General features: G+C 39.4%; 1 protein-coding gene across 2 annotated transcripts in view; it reads right to left on the bottom strand.

The window, feature by feature from the left end:
• LOC133562303 (zinc finger protein 236-like) overlaps positions 1-17,595 on the bottom strand; it is a 91,790-nt gene that overhangs the window by 26,610 nt on the left and 47,585 nt on the right. For both annotated transcript variants that reach the window (XM_061916345.1, XM_061916346.1), the window contains exons 15-21: positions 15,812-15,913; positions 12,624-12,766; positions 12,191-12,294; positions 8,488-8,639; positions 7,956-8,132; positions 4,367-4,694; positions 60-163 (exon numbers count right to left, since the gene is read on the bottom strand). In XM_061916345.1, the coding sequence (XP_061772329.1) occupies positions 60-163; positions 4,367-4,694; positions 7,956-8,132; positions 8,488-8,639; positions 12,191-12,294; positions 12,624-12,766; positions 15,812-15,913 (1,110 nt within the window). The remainder of the gene's footprint in view (positions 1-59; positions 164-4,366; positions 4,695-7,955; positions 8,133-8,487; positions 8,640-12,190; positions 12,295-12,623; positions 12,767-15,811; positions 15,914-17,595) is intronic.

Raw genomic sequence — 17,595 nt, 5'->3', positions numbered from 1 at the left:
AGAAAGTGAATTTAAGTTGAATTGACAGTGTAATTAAACAAAAGTACACCAAAACTAACCTGTGTGTGTCTTAACGTGACAATCCAGAGTAGATTTGACCGTAAAACTCTTTCCACATTCATCACACTTGTAGGGTCTCTCTCCTGTGTGTATTCGAATGTGTCTAGCCATAAGAGGACAAAAAAATAAAAATAAAATCATCCTGACAAATTAGGTTTTACTTCTAGGTTGTTGCTGCTGCTGTGAAGTGCAATTTGCTTAAAAATCCCGATTTGCACTGGGCCTTTTCTATAAAATTCGCTACACCTCCCTGATACCGAAGTACATGTTAAACTACTTCCAAAACGTACATGACCGCAATACCCACAACACTAGGGGGAGATCCTCAAACCACATCAAACCCAGATTCCACTCCAACAAAGGTCTCAACTCTTTCTCCTTCTATGCCACATCAATATGGAATGCACACTCAACAGGTGTAAAAGAAAGTGCATCTATATCCTCCTTCAAAACCGCACTAAAAGAACACCTTCAGGCAGCTACAACCCTAGCCTAACAAACCCCCCACCACATCCCACCTCCCCGGGTTGTAAATAATCAAATGTAAATAATCAAAATTATATACTTGTTCTTATGCTTTCTGAGCTCACTGCTCGCTGTACATATCCTATAAGGTGAAACCTACACTGTTACAATGTCCATTTCTCAGATGATATAGTTTAGGAAAACTAATCCCCCCACCCCAACCCCCTCCACATCTCACCCCCCCGGATTGTAAATAATGTAACGAAATTAAAATGTAAATACTCTGATGATGAACTTGTGTGATGACTGCATTATGCTGATAGTATATATTTGTACCATGAATTGATCAACGTGGACCCCGACTTAAATAAGTTGAAAAACTGATTCGGGTGTTACCATTTAGTGGTCAATTGTACAGAATATGTACTGTACTGTGCAATCTACTAATAAAAGTTTCAATCAATCAATCAATCAATCAATCAACCCCCTCCACACCCAAACCCCCAGATTGTAACTACTTCAATGTATATACAGTATTTTCCGCACTATAAGGCGCACCTAAAAACCTCAAATTTTCTCAAAAGCTGACAGTGCGCCTTATAATCCGGTGCGCCTTATATATGGACCAATATTCAGCCACAACAGGTCTCGCAACTACGGTAAGCAGCCGCCAACTTAATTTTCCCCCGTAGAAGAATAAGTGCGCTTCTTCTTCTGCGGGAGGCGTGCCGTTTCTGTGTGTTTGTGTAAAGACCCCAAAATGGCTCCTATTAAGAGACACGCTTACGACGCAGAGTTTAAACTCAAGGCGATCAGTCACACAGTAGAACATGGGAATAGAGCAGCAGCGAGAGAATTTAACATTCACAGCAGCGACACTAACTCGTTTAATGACTGCGACGAGGCGGAGCCGGGCATGTTGGATGCCGTATTCGCCTAACTGTTTGATTCGAACACTGAAGAAGAAGAATTTGAGGGATTCGTGGATGAGGAATAACTTGATAAACTGAGCTTTACATGTTTATTTTGTGTGTTGTGTGACATTATCGTTTGAGCAATGTTGAGTTATTGATATATTATTGCTTTGCACTATTTCGAGTGTTGATATATTGTGATTGCACTAACGTTTGTATTACCGTAACAGTATCAGACTGTTTTTTACGTGATTATTGAATCGGGGAAAATAATAAAACAGCTGTTTATTCATTTTAGGAGTGAACGGAGTTGTCAGAACGCTGGTTTGTAATCTATTAATAAAGTTTGACTGACCTATCTGACTGTTTTGTTGACATTCCCTTTAGCGCAGCTCCATCTAAAGGATGCATAACGTAACCCCAGCCTCTACTGCAGCATCTGTTCTATGCGCCTTATAATGCGGTGCGCCTTATATATGAACATAGTTTTAAAATAGGCCGTTCATTGAAGGTGCGCCTTATAATCCGGTGCGCCTTATAGTGCGGAAAATACGGTACTCTGGTGATTAACTTGTGTGATGACTGTATTATGCTGATAGTATATATTTATAACATATATTGATTAACGTGGACCCCGACTTAAAAAAGTGGAAAAACCTTTTCTGGTGTTACTATTTAGTGGTCAATTGTACTGTACTGTGAAATCTACTAATAAAAGTTTCAATTAATCAAAAACTTAAAAAATATTGTTTTTCCCTCAAAAGTCAACTGTGCGCCTTATAACCCTGTGCGCCTGATTTAAGGAATAATTCTGGTTTTGCTTACTGACCTCGAAGCTTTTTTATTTGGTACATGGTATAATGATAAGTGTGACCAGTAGATGGATGTCAAACATAAGAGATACGTGTGGACTGCAATATAATGGCAGTCATTGGCAAGAGATACTGTATGTGTAGACTGCAATATACTCAAGTAAACAACACCAACATTTTATGTTTCATTGAAAATATAGAATATTACACACGGTGCTCAAAAACCTATCCAAATGTTTTAGTACGACTTTGGTAAGCTATCAAGCCGCACCGCTTGATGGATTGTAGTGTGCTTCAACATACAAGTATTATTATGGTGTGTGTATAAGGTACAGTAAGACATTAAAGCGCTGACATTATCTGCCGTTTTGTTTTGCAAAATTATGCATATTTTGGGTCTGCATAAGTTCTGAAAAATTGTGTGGGTCTGCCTTTGCATTCTGTGCCGACACCTTAGTCGATAAGCTTCTTCTTTTTCCTCTCTCTTCTTGTTATGGGACATTCATCCTCCGCTGTTGGCATTTCTAATATAAAGTAGTGTAATGTTCTTACTTATATCTACCATGAGAGCGCTAAAACATACCGGTGAAGTGAGTTTAAATTATTCACCTAAGGTACTGTAGTTATTAGGGAGTTCCGGTCGGACGGTTTTTCAAGGGACACATTTCCGGCGGATGAGGAGATGCTGCTGTTATTGATTTAAGTAAGGTCTGAATGTCATTTAAAAAGTTTGCTCCATCTTTTTACACTTCTTCCGCTCCCCCCTTGCACACTACACCGCTACAACAAAGATGACGGGGAAAAGACGCTGCCGAAGGTGAGCCATGTAAATAAGACCGCCCACAAAATGGCGTATCCTGAAGTGACTGTCAGAAAGCGGCTTGAAGATGATGTGTAAAACATAATTTATGCAACATTTTGACCAAAGAACCACCATTACATGTTATGTAGACCACAAAGAAGTGTTTTCAATTTACAACACTCCTATAATGCGCCCAATAATCCGGTGTGCTTTATATATGAAAAAAGATCGAAAATAGACCCGTCATCGGCAGTGGACCTTATAATCCAGTGCGGCCTATGGTCCGGAAAATACAGTAATTATTTCAGAAGAGATGGGAGCACAGGTATCACACTTTGCTGTGACAGATTTAAATCCTGCAGCATACTCCTGCTCAAGAAGGCACATGTACGGGTGCATCTGAAGTTGCCGATAAACACCTGGAAGATCCAGAGAAAGCTAGGAGGAATATATTCTGGTCGGATGAGACCAAAATTTGGCTACTTGGTGTTTGGAGGCCGATCAATTCTTAATATGATGTGAAGAACACCATCCCCACTGTCCAACGTGATCTTGAAAAAATTCTGCTTTGAGGCTGTTTCTCTGCTCAGGGAAAGGAAGCCTTTCAATGCAGTGACATTGAGGGGGAAGATAAACAGGGCCATGTACCATAGAATCTTGGATGACAACACATGAAGAGGGGTCGTCGGGGACAATAACTAAAAATATACGGTCAAGGAAAAAAAATGAGTTGTTCAAAAAGAGAAGGCAGACAATAATGCCATTGAAAACTGAGATTTCCAGTTAACAAGTGACAGCCTCAAAACCTTCACAATAATCTGTATAGAAGACTGGACCAAAAATAACTACAACAAGTAACAAAATTGGACTTTGCGTGGGTCAACAATAGTTTCTCAACCATGTCCAAAGTTCTGCTTCTGGATCTAATATTTATTTTACTAAGTCAAATTAACAACTTGATTTGTAATTTTTTTGGGACGGATAATAAAGTATCTCTCTCTTTGTGAAAATAATGTTACAAAAATATTTATGGACCATAAGGGGGTAAACGTATTATAGTTGCAGGGCTTAAAATACGTTTTTTCAACCAGGGCATTCTGAAAGGTGAGGATGTTTTTTTTACTATCATACCAGTAGAACCTGGCCTTACACAGATATGTACATGAGCACAAATAGGAAGCTTTAGTCTCTTATGCTTCTTCTTGCAGTCTAAGATTAGTATATTATGTACTGTATTGCTTTACACAAAATAATTATAACAAGTTGAAATTAGTTTTATAAATATAAAAGCATAAAATACTAAAGATCCTTACCTGACAAGGTCGCTGGGCTTCTTAAAGCTTTTGGGGCAGTAATTGCAGCAGTTGGCAAACTTGGGCTCTGTTTCTAGCTCCACTGCTTTGTCTTTAATCTCGCTGATGCGATCCCTCTCCGCTGCGGACTGGGCAAGGATTCTCTCTGACACAGATGCCTCTTCACCAGGATCCTTTGCCAGTTCTGCCGTCTGCTCCTCCGTAAAAGTGATGATTTCCGTACCCCTTCTTTTAGATGTTTTTGGATCCCCTTCATCTTCTTCCTCCTCCTCCTCCTCATCTTCCTCCTCATCCTCTTGGTCCACTTCCATACCTTCCGAACCAATAACTGTAACAATATAGGAGTTAGTGCACAAGTATGCACATGCGCTGCAATTTTAAATACCTTTACACCATCTAAATATTTCGCAAACATTCTAAACTTACTTACGATAAGAAAAAAATCAGTTATGATAATCAGAATGATATGAATTGAACTTTATAGTAAACATAGTTTACGATGGTCCAAAACTCTCTTATATACTTAAAATATTGGAAACAATATCAGAGTATGATGCATTGCAATTCTACAAGATTGTAAATACTAATAATTTAAAAAAATTCATACTTATCGTCAACTGAAACTAATTACCATATTTTCTGGACTACAAGTATAAGTGTATGCCAAGCTGTGAAACTTCCGACTTGTACAAAAGTGTGGCTAATCTATGGATTTTTCTTTGCTAATGGTTTAATTAAGGAAAGGATGAAGAAAAGAATGTACTAAAAGATCCATTTGGAAGAAATTGTTCAAACTCAAATTGTTTACAAATTACAGGAAAGAAGAATCCTGATAAACATCTTGAACTAACTGAAAAAGGAGAAAATCTTATTCATCTCATAAAGAATGAATAAAGACAACAATGATATTTCTGTTTTGTTTGATTCAGCCGTTTTACCGCCGTGTAACAAGCACCGTTTGAAAACAATGGAGGTATGTACATTTTTCTATGTAAATATCTCATTCTACAACGTACCGTTATTTATTTGCAACTTTTTGTTTGGTGCGGCCAATATATGAAATTAGTTTTTTCTTCTAAAATACAAACCCTGTTTCCATATTAGTTGGGAAATTGTGTTAGATGTAAATATAAACGGAATACAATGATTTGCAAATCCTTTTCAACCCATATTCAGTTGAATGCACTACAAAGACAAGATATTTGATGTTCAAACTCATAAACTTTATTTATTTTTGCAAATAATAATTAACTTAGAATTTCATGGCTGCAACATGTGCCAAAGTAGTTGGGAAAGGGCATGTTCACCACTGTGTTACATCACCTTTTCTTTTAACAACACTCAAACGTTTGGGAACTGAGGAAACGAATTGTTGAAGCTTTGAAAGTGGAATTCTTTCCCATTCTTGTTTTATGTAGAGCTTCAGTCGTTCAACAGTCCGGGGTCTCCGCTGTCGTATTTTACGCTTCATGATGCGCCACACATTTTGGATGGGAGACAGGTCTGGACTGCAGGCGGGCCAGGAAAGTACCCGCACTCTTTTTTTACGAAGTCGCGCTGTTGTAACACTTGTCTTGCTGAAATAAGCAGGGGCGTCCATGATAACGTTGCATGGATGATAACATATGTTGCTCCAAAACCTGTATGGACCTTTCAGCATTATTGGTGCCTTCAGATATGTGTAAGTTACCCATGTCTTTTTTCAAATATAATTTGAAATGTGGACTCGTCAGACTACAGAACACCTTTCCACTTTGCATCAATCCATCTTAGGTGAGCTCGGGCCCAGCCAAGCCGGCTGCGTTTCAGGATATTGTTGATAAATGGGTTTGGCTTTGCATAATAGAGTTTTAACTTGCACTTACAGATGTAGCGACCAACTCTAGTTACTGACAGTGGTTTTATGAAGTAGTCCTGAGCCCATGTGGTGATATCCTTTACACATTGATGTCGGTTTTTGATGCGGTACCGCCTGAGGGATCAAAAGTCCGTAATATCATCGCTTACGTGCAGTGATTTCTCCAGATTCTCTGAACTTTTTGATGATTTTACGGACCGTAGATGGTAAAATCCCTAAATTCCTTGCAATAGCTCGTTGAGAAATGTTCTAAAACTGTTCGACAATTAGCTTACAAAGTGGTGACCCTCACCCCATCCTTGTTTGTGAATTACTTAACATTTAATGGAAGCTGATTTTATACCCAATCATGGCACCCAACTGTTCCCAATTTGCCTGCACACCTGTGGGATGTTCCATATAAGCGTTTGATGAGCATTCCTCAACTTTATCAGTATTTATTGCCACCTTTTCCAACTTCTTTGTCACGTGTTGCTGGCATCAGATTCTAAAGTTAATGATTATTTGCAAAAAAAAAAAAAGTTTATCGGTTTGAACATCAAATACCGTATTTCCTTGAATTGCCACAGGGCATATAGTATGCGCCGGCCTTGAAATACTGCTGGGTGAACTCTCTTCGCAAAATAATCAGCGCATGCTTAGTATTACCGCCGGGTCAAACTCGTGACGTCACGAGTGACACTTCCCCTGTCATCATTTTCAAAATGGAGGAGGCTGATTTCAATACCGGTAATTTGAAATCGCATAAAGGCAAGAAAATTAAGAGCTATTCAGTAGGATTTAAGGTCCAAGCTTTTGAATACCGGTATACTAAAAAGAACAGTAAGCAGCTGTGTTTTATTAATATACCGGTACCTGTGGAGAGGTGGAACCAATGGTCCAAGATGGCGGCGAGGAGACGGCGAGCGGAGAGGAGGAGCAGAAGAGCGACCTGGACTGAGGTTTTATAGAAAAATAAACAAAGTCAAACTGCTCAAGCCATGTCCTTCCTTGGTGGTCCTGGGAACCCGCAAGACGACGGCTTGAGACCGTCACAATACCGTAGCTGCGTCTGTCAAATATGAGTCATTAAATGACTCCCGCCTCCTGGTGGTAGAGGGCGCTAGTGATCCTTCTTGCGACTACTCGGCTGCAGAAGAAGTGAAATGAGTGACGTGATATGTGCTGGAGGAGGTAATAAAGGAAGATCTCCATCGAGACAGAGAGACTTAAAACTGAAGAAAGATAAGGAAGACTTCTATAAATAAGTTATTGATGCTTTTGATCAGAAGGAGCTGGCATGGACTATATTTATAAGTAAAGGTAACATTTTTTTTTTTTATTAAATGTGCTTTTCATGATGGTATCCTTACATCACACATTTAAATTTTTACTGCATGCCTTTGGTAATTGCCTGAGTGAGAAAAGGTTTTAAAATAATTACCGCATGCTTACTTTTACCGCATGCCTTTGGTAATTGCAGGAGTGAGAAGAGGTTTTAAATTAATTAGCGCCCCGGCGGCAATTCAAAGAAATACGGTATGTTGTCTTTGTAGCATATTCAATTGAATATGGGTTGAAAATGATTTACAAATCATTGTATTCCGTTTATATTTACATCCAACACAATTTCACAACTCATATGGAAACAGGGTTTGTTTGTCAAATGGGTGCAAAATTAGCACCCGGAAAATAATGTATTATTGGTTTCTCTTTTTAATATTAACTTTATTAAAGACCTTGTTGTCTCACCTTTCTCCTCTACTGCGTGCTCTTTTTTCATGTGCTTTTTACACAGCAGGCTTGTCCTGTAGCTTTCGTCACAAATGGAGCATTTGAACGACTTGGCGTGGATGATCATGTGGCGGTTCAGGCTGCCATTGGTCGTGAATGAGGCGTCACAAATGTTACACTTGAAGGGCTTCACTCCTTAAAGTGGTGGATGACAGGGAGTTGACAATATATAATGACAATAAAATGAATTCATATATTTGACAACCATAACTTTCCTTTAGGATACAATACATTTGAAAAGACAAGACACTAAACTGAATTGCACTGAATAAATTGCAGGTACAGATTTTTTCAGAGGAGCTATAACATGTTTCAAATCACTGTAAACGCAGTGAGGTACAGTACAATGAAATGAAAAATAAATATGCCAATGTTCCAATTTAAATACATTAGAAAGTGATTAGGTATTGATTTGGTTTAAGTTTTGAAAATTTTAGGTACTGAAGACACATTTTAACACCTGCAATGTAACACTGTGTAGCACACTTACCTGTATGTGTATTCAGATGGGATTTGAGCACCCCAGCTGACACAAAAGCTCTTCCGCAGAGGGGACATCTATATGGTTTCTCTCCAGTGTGTGAACGCAAATGCTGTTTCAAATGACTAGATTTTTTGAAACCTTTGTTACACCAACTGCACCTAAAGAGAGGGAGAAAGTATTAGAAGAGTACCGGTACTTAAAGAGTCACATTTCCTCTATATTAGCAATGCTCTTCAAAAGATTTACATCAATTTAAAAGTTGTCAAAACAAAACAAACTCATTGCCTTGTTGCAATTAAAATGAATGGAATTACAACATTTTTTGTTTACGTTTTTAAGTGTTGCGCAAATTAACTCACAAAAGCCGCTTTGTTCCAAAAGTTAAAAACATATACTACTGATTGTACATACAATAAAATGTTTTATTGTATGTGCATTTTTATTATTTGTATGTATTATTTTCATTTTAATTGGAGAACCACAAATACTCTAATAGAATTGCACAACAAAATCTCAGCATTACAGGGTAATGCAGATTCATCCCTCTCTTGTTGTCTGTCCTATTATCCACACTCCTTTCCCTCCTTGTCTCTCTGTGAGTGCGAGTGTATGTGTGTGTTTGTGCCCGGTGTACACGTAACCTTCCGAGCCCTTCCTCTCTTGCACTTAATTCCACATTATGTAGTAAACAATATTGTGTGTGTAATAGGAAAACATTGCATCTCTGGCTCCTAGTTTACTTCTTGAAAGTAAGACAAATGATCAGCAATTACTCCCACACATTTGTCCAACCAATCAATTAAGGGATTTTTATTTCTAGTGGTGTCCCGATACAACTTTTCATTTCTGATACGGTACCAATATTGGATCCTTGAGTATCTGATACAATATTAGCAAGCATTATACAGTATAGACTTTTATATTGCAGTGTGGAATGTTAGAAAAAGACGATCAACTGAAATTACTCAGACAAAAAAGGTGTGAAGTATGAAAAGCACTCACCTATTCATTATTAACCACCTAGAATAGAATTATGCAGATTTTAAGTTGAAGTGGAGTGGTAATTCGTTTTTCAACGACCCCTAATGGTCATAATATTTAATTACATTGAGCTCATGACCAGTAAATTTAATGAGGCGGACATATTTGTTACTGAGGGCTGGGCGATTATATGATTGTGATGTTTGATAGCGATTCATTTGAGTTCAAACACGGGGATCAGCTGTTATCATATTTCTTCGATCAACTGCTTGTATCGGGAAGCTCACACTGGAAAGTATTGATTCAAGCAGATATATTCTTTTACTTGTTTTTTAGTTTTGATATCAAACCGATATCAATATTGGATTGGGACAACCTTAATAATTTATATACCCTAGCAGGCCAACCATCCCTGAGCGATGTCAATGATGAACTAGGGCTGGGCGATATATCGATTTACTTGATATATCGCGGGTTTGTCTCTGTGCGATATAGAAAATTACTATATCGTGATATTCAAGTATACGTTCTCACGCAGTTGCTTTTAGCTGCGGACATTACACTACAGGCTCTTTCCGCTCCTTCTTTCGTCTCCTTCTCACAGACAGCAAGCGCATCTTCTTACACACGTCACATACGGTCACGTCATACGTCACATACGTATACGCCCTTGCGGAGCAGAGAGGTAGCAGCATGGCTAACGTTAGCTGTGATGCTCGCGGAGCCGTGCGACTGGTAATACGAGAGAAAGGCGTGGCGCAGTGGGAGAGTGGCCGTGCGCAACCCGAGGGTCACTGGTTCAAATCCCACCTAGAACCAACCTCGTCACGTCCGTTGTGTCCTGAGCAAGACACTTCACCCTTGCTCCTGATGGGTGCTGGTTGGCGCCTTGCATGGCAGCTCCCTCCATCAGTGTGTGAATGTGTGTGTGAATGGGTAAATGTGGAAGTAGTGTCAAAGCGCTTTGAGTACCTTGAAGGTAGAAAAGCGCTATACAAGTACAACCCATTTATCATTTATTTATTTAAAGAAGGTGCAAATCTGGTAACAAATGAAGGAAGAATTAATTCCCTAGAAAAACAACAAAGCGTCCATCGTCTGGCGGTGGTTTGGCTTTAAGTGGGAATATGTCGAACATCCATCCATCCATTTTCTACCGCTTATTCCCTTTCGGGGTCGCGGGGGGCGCTGGCGCCTATCTCAGCTACAATCGGGCGGAAGGCGGGGTACACCCTGGACAAGTCGCCACCTCATCGCAGGGCCAACACAGATAGACAGACAACATTCACACTCACATTCACACACTAGACAATTGTAATTTGTCAAATGTGGAGCAAAAGTGTTGGTACAAAAAGTAGCATTACTGCTTATATGTAGCATCATTTGAAAAGTCACCTGCTCGAGAATGAAGAGTGCTTACTCCGCATTTCAACATCTCCATTCGGTGCCACACACCCACACTATCAAAATAGGCAAATAGGCAAACATTTCCAGATCAACACCGTATGAAAAAAAATAGTCAACAACAAAATTAGATAATATCCCCAGTAACCTACCACATAGCGAAGGACGAACACTATTTGATATCCTATTATGCAGCTTATTTTTATTTGACACTTGTTGATATATCTTGTGTGACATCATGCACAAAAGTGCACTTTATTTGTTTTAAACTATTGTAGTGGGGCTCTGTACAAAAAAGGCACTTTAATTTAGTGTTGTTTTGATATGTCATCTTAATGACATCATGCACAAAAGCGCACTAATAGCTTGTTTTAAATGTCTCTGAAAATCTTGCACTTTCTGTTTTTGAAATGACATGAATGTTTAATAAATCAATCAATCAATCAATGCTTATCTATCCATCCATTTTCTACCGCGGGGGGCGCTGGCGCCTATCTCAGCTACAATCGGGCGGAAGGCGGGGTACACCCTGGACAAGTCGCCACCTCATCGCAGGGCCAACACAGATAGACAGACAACATTCACACTCACATTCACACACTAGGGCCAATTTAGTGTTGCCAATCAACCTATCCCCAGGTGCATGTCTTTGGAAGTGGGAGGAAGCCGGAGTACCCGGAGGGAACCCACGCATTCACGGGGAGAACATGCAAACTCCACACAGAAAGATCCCGAGCCTGGATTTGAACCCAGGACTGCAGGAACTTCGTATTGTGAGGCAGACGCACTAACCCCTCTTCCACCGTGAAGCCTAATGCTTATTTATATAGCCCCAAATCACAAGTGCCTCAAAGGGCTGCACAAACCACAACGACATCCTCGGTAGGGCCCACATAAGGCAAAAGAAAAACTCACCCCAGTGGTACGTCGACAATGATGACTATGAGAAACCTTGGAGAGGACCGCATATGTGGGCACCACCCCTTCCCCTAGGGGACCGAAAGCAATGGATGTCGAGCGGATCTAATTAATAACTGTTTAAAAAATACAGTTTTGGTCAATTGACTTAGTTGTGATTTCCTTCTCTGCATGAAAGTTTAAAATGAGCATATATTAATACAGTATGATCAAGAATGTTTTAATGTAGACACATAGAATAATCATACTGGTGTGATCATATGCATCAAGTGTTAATTCAAGGCTAAGGCAAAATATTAAAATATATATCGTGATATGGTCAAAAATATCGAGATATTAGAAAAAGGCAATATTGCCCAGCCCAATGATGAACCTAATCCAATAATACTGTAGAACAGAATAAAACCTGTATGCTCGCTTGATGTTGTCTTCACTGTCTTCTTGGTACTCCTGTGGCTCGGTGTTCAGCTGCAGGTCTTCCTGACTGTTCTGCTGAAGAAGTCCGTTTGTCTAAATACAAGCAAAAAACAAAACTTAAACTATAAAAATCTGTTGCAAAGGAATATCTTTTTTAAAAATAAGCTAATTGTGATACATGTATTAGGACTATAATAGCTTTTTTCTCAAATACCCAATGTAAAAATTAAGATGTGATACACACTGGTATTTTAGCATAAACTAAACTAACACTGATTAAAACAGGCTAGCAGTAATCAAGCAAGTTCATCTGAAAAGGTTTAGTTGTGTACGAGCAGCGATGTTACAAGTTCCTTCTAAATATAATGCATGAGTGACACAGAATTGAACAGGAACAACATTTTATTTAAGCTAAAACTCACCACTTCAGCATTGGGATCATGAAGCAGACTCGGCGGGTGATAGCTGGAGGACAGGGCCTGGGACTCAAGGGTGCTGGAATCTTGTAGCTGCTGGACAGTGGAGAACTGGCCCTGGTTGTAACTCGACTCAGCCATTGTATAGCCTGTAGAAGCCAACATTGAATAACTGAAAATTTGCATGATAAATACGAAAACACAAAATAGTTGAGAGTCAAAGCCCTTGGCAGCATAGGGGACATTATCATTTTAAGTAATAGCAACTATGTTTTCAAAGTGCTTGTTGGCTTGTCAGCTTTCTAATTACACTTTAATAAATCCATCCATCCATCCATTTTCTACCGCTTGTCCCTTACAGGTTTGCGAAGGGTGCTGGAGCCTATCTCAGCTGTATTCGGGCAGAAGGCAGACAAGTCGCCACCTCATTACAGGGCCAACACAGATAGACAAACAACATTCACACTCACATTTATTCCCTAGGGCCAATTTCGTGTTGCCAATCAACCTTTCCTCAGGTGCATGTCTTTGGAGATGGGAGGGAGCCGGAGTATCCGGAGGAGAGTGGGGGGGACCCACGCATGTCAAATAAAGTTTTGGTTTGCACAATCCAAAATCCAAAGTAAACAGAGTAAAATACGCACATTCCTTAATGCAATACATTTACTCAGTAAAGGGCATTGCAGATATACAAATTTAGCAAAGTAAGTCAGTATTCTGATACGAGTCTAAACTAACGTACTGTATTTTTCGGACCATAGGATTATGAAGCGCACTCCCGATGAGCAAGTTTATTTTCATCCAAAAGGATTACCATTACGCGCATTAAAGGTTCATGTTACATAGATTATGTTTTACAGACCATCTAAAGACGCTTTCTGACCATCTCTACAGGATGCACCATTTTGTGGGCGGTCTTATTTACGTGGCTCCATTTCGACAGCGTCTTCTCCCCGTCATCTTTGATGCAGCGGTAGTTTTTAGTACTTCCAAACGTGAGTCTACGAACAAATATAAGTTAGAACTGTATGCTACTTTATATTAGACAAGGCAACAGCGGAGGATGAATGCCCAACAACAAAAGGATAGAGACGACAATGGCGGACGCGCTGAAATTGTCGGGACTTATACAGATCCCAAATTTGCATCAGCAGGCACCAAAAGGGAAGAAAAGTTGGTTTTGTATTATATTGTGAAACAAATTAATAATAATAATAACTTAAGATTTATATCGCGCTTTTCTAAACACTCAAAGTGCTCACAGAGAAGTAGGACTCAACATTCATTCACACCTGGTGGTGGTAAGCTACATCAGTAGCCACAGCTGCCCTGGGGTAGACTGAAGGGAAGCGTGGCTGCCAGTTTGCGCCTACGGCCCCTCCGACCACCACCTGTCATTCATTCACCAGTCTGAGGGGCACCGGGGGCAAAGGGTGAAGTGTCCTGCCCAAGGACACAACGGCAGCGATTTTTTGGGTGTCAATAGGTGGGAAGCGAACCTGCAACCCTCAGGTTTCTGGCTGGCTGCTCTACCCACTACGCCATGCCGCCCCAAATTACGAGATAACATGTCTCCTAAAAGGTGCTATTTTGGGGACCTTATACGCACATCATGATAATACCCGTATGTTGAAGCACAGTGCGTCTGACTACAGAAATTCCATCAAGCATTGCGGCTTTGTAGCTTACGAAAGTCGCACTAAAGCATTTTGACATATTTTTGAGCGCTGTGTGTAATGTTCTATATTCTCAATGAAACATCAAAGGTTTGGTGTTGCTTGCTTCAGAGTACTTGCTAGCATCATTCATTGGGGAGGTGTCAACTTGCAGTGCACACATAATGTCTTATGTGTGACTGTCATCTACTAGTCACACTTATTACACCATGTACAAAATAAAATTGCTTTGAGGTCATTAAGCACAACCAGAATTAATACGTACATTAGGGGCACCGGGTTATAAGGCGCACTGTCGATTTAAAAAAAAAAATAAAGGATTTTAAGAGCGCCTTTTAGTCCGAAAAATATGGTAATCACAGTCATTCATTTAAATAGTCTGAAAAATACAATAATTACAATCGTTCATTTAAATAATCATTTTGGAACACACACAATTCACACATTTAAAAGGAGCCTAATATAAGAATTGCATATCAAGTCATCATTCGAATACCTCTATAACGGATAACAGTAGTTCAGCCGGGATATGCTCATTTCAAAATGAGATTTACAGCCTTGAAATCTTGTTATTGTCTTCATTTCAATGTCCCGCCCTACACTGTTTTAACCAATTAGAAAGTCTGTGTCATATTCAAGTTGCCAGGTAAGCACTGCCCTCTTCGTCTAGCTACTGTAACTGGTAAAGTTATTAAACATGTCAGACCTTAGTAAATCAAAAATACCTCATTACGATTCTCAACTTATTCATGACAAAGGCAGGAAAAAAACAAGGATATGTATCGGGGATGCCTTTTCCAAAGATGGAGACGATTTTTTCATCTGACGCCAAACTTTCTAATTTCCTCCTTGATAGGTAAGTAAGGCATTTACGTTTTCTTATTACGGATGTCATGCCAATGTGAAACGTATGGAGACGGTCTAATCACATAATTACTCATTTGTGTTTGCATATTGTGGACTACATGCACCAAGTTAAATGGCAATCTGAAACAGTAGCCTATAGAGATACCTTGGTAAAATGTCTCCCCTTTAGTTTTGGGTGTACATTAGGCTGCTGAGAATGCTCCACTTACTTTGACCAGTAAAACCATTGCTAGCGCTAGCTGTAGTTTGTTTTAGTCTTTGTTTTCTGATAGTACTGAAAATAACCATATGAATGACATTTGTTTGATATTGTACGCAGGCAAGATGTACTTCTTCCTGAAAATAGTCTAATTTCTGTGTAAAATGTGTTTGTTAGAGATTCGTTATTGACAAAACGCTTGTCTATTCAGCTGTTATGGTCCAGGCACCTAAATCCCTAGTAAGAGGCAGTGGAAGTTTGAAGTTTCTTGGAGCAGCCAAGTCGATCGAGCTGGATTTGGCTGCGTATCGTGCAACCTTAGTCAGGGAGAGCGGGAGGGTACTACAGAATTTTGACCGTGATTGCAGTACTATTTCTGGCCGGATTCTTACATATGGCTCCTTTAAATATACAAAAACTTAAAAGTACATTAACATTTTTTGTCAACACACCTTGTGTTAAAGCTTGCTGGTCAAAAGTGGGCTGAGGAAGGGCCGCCGTTTCAAACTGGGTGATATTCTGAGACAAAGCATGTTGGGCAGTCACATATGAGTCTGTAAACATATAAAAACAGATAGTATACATTAATACTCAGAATACAATACTGTATATTGTAGTGAATGTATTCATTGTACATACTCGAGAAGCTAAAATGACAAAGAGAAATTACAAAATACAAAACCCACAACTAGTGAAGTTGGCACGTTGTGTAATTCATAAAACAGAATGTAATGATTTGCAAATCCTTTTAAACTTATGTTCAATTGAATACACTGAAAAGACAAGATATTTCATGTTTGAACTGCGAAACTTATTTTTTTTGCAAATAATCCTTATCAACTTAGAATTTAATGGCAGCAACATATTGCAAAAAAGTTGGCACAGGGGCATTTTTACCACTGTGTTACATGGCCTTTCCTATTAACAACACTCAGTAAACTTTTGGTAACTGAGGAGACCATTTTTTAAGCTTTTTAGGTGTAATTATTTCCCATTCTTGCTATGTACATCTTAAAGTGTTCCACAGTCCGGGGTCTCCGTTGTCCTATTTTACAGGTCTGGACTACAGGCAGGCCAGTATAGTACCCACACTCTTTTACAATGAAGCCATACTCTTATAACACGTGCAGAATGTGGCTTGGCATTGTCTTGCTGAAATAAGCAGGGGCGTCCATGAAAATTATGTTGCTTGGATGGCAACGTATTTTGCTCCAAAACATGTATAAACCTTTCAGCATTAATGGTACATTCAAAAATGTGTAAGTTACCCATGCCTTGGGCACTAATACACCCCCATAGCATCACAGATGCTGGCTTTTGAACTTTGCGCCTTTAACAGTCCAGATGGTTGTTTTCCTCTTTGGTCCGGAGGACACAACATCCACAGTTTACAAAAACAATTTGAAATGTGGAGTTGTCAGACCAAAAAACACTTTTCCACTTTGCATCAATCCATCTTAGATGAGCTCAGGGCAAGCGAAAGCCAGTGGCGTTTCTGGGTGTTGTTGATAAATGGCTTTCGCTTAGCGTACTACAGTTTTAACTTGCAGTTAAAGATGTAGCGATGAACTGTAGTTACTGATAGTGGTCTACAGAAGTGTTCCTGAGCCCATGTGGTGGCCTCCTTTACACACTGATGTCGGTTTTTGATGCATTACCTCCTGAGGGATCAAATTCTTCGGTCTTGCCACTTACATGCAGTGATTTCTCCAGATTCTCTGAACATTTTGATGATATTACGGACCGTAGATAGTGAAATCCCTACATTCCTTGCAATACCTTGTTGAGAAATGTTTTTAAAGTCTTCAACAATTTGCTCACACACTTGTTTACATAGTGCTGACTTTTCCCCCATGCTTGTTTGTGAATGACTGAGCACTTCATGGATGCTGCTTTTATACCCAATCATGGCTTTCATCTGTTCCCAATTATTCTTTTCACCTGTGGTAAGTTCCAAATAAGTGTTTGATAAGCATTCCTCAACTTTCTTAGTCTTTTTTGCCACTTGTGCCAGCTTTTTTAAAACACGTTGCAGGGATCAAATTCCAAATGAGCAAATATTTTCAAAACATAAAGTTTACCAGTTCGAACGTTAAGTATCTTGTCTTTGCCGTGTATTCAATTGAGTATAGGTTTAGAAGGATTTGCATTTCATTGTATTCAGTTTTTATTTACAATTTACACGACATGCCAACTTCACTGGTTTTGGGTTTTGTAGCATAAATAATAATTAGCA

This window comes from Nerophis ophidion, linkage group LG11, assembly GCF_033978795.1.
Source record: "Nerophis ophidion isolate RoL-2023_Sa linkage group LG11, RoL_Noph_v1.0, whole genome shotgun sequence".
NCBI classification, from domain to species: Eukaryota; Metazoa; Chordata; class Actinopteri; order Syngnathiformes; family Syngnathidae; genus Nerophis; species Nerophis ophidion.
The sequence above is the reverse complement of the archived record's forward strand: the minus strand, read 5'-3'. Positions and strand labels throughout refer to the sequence as shown.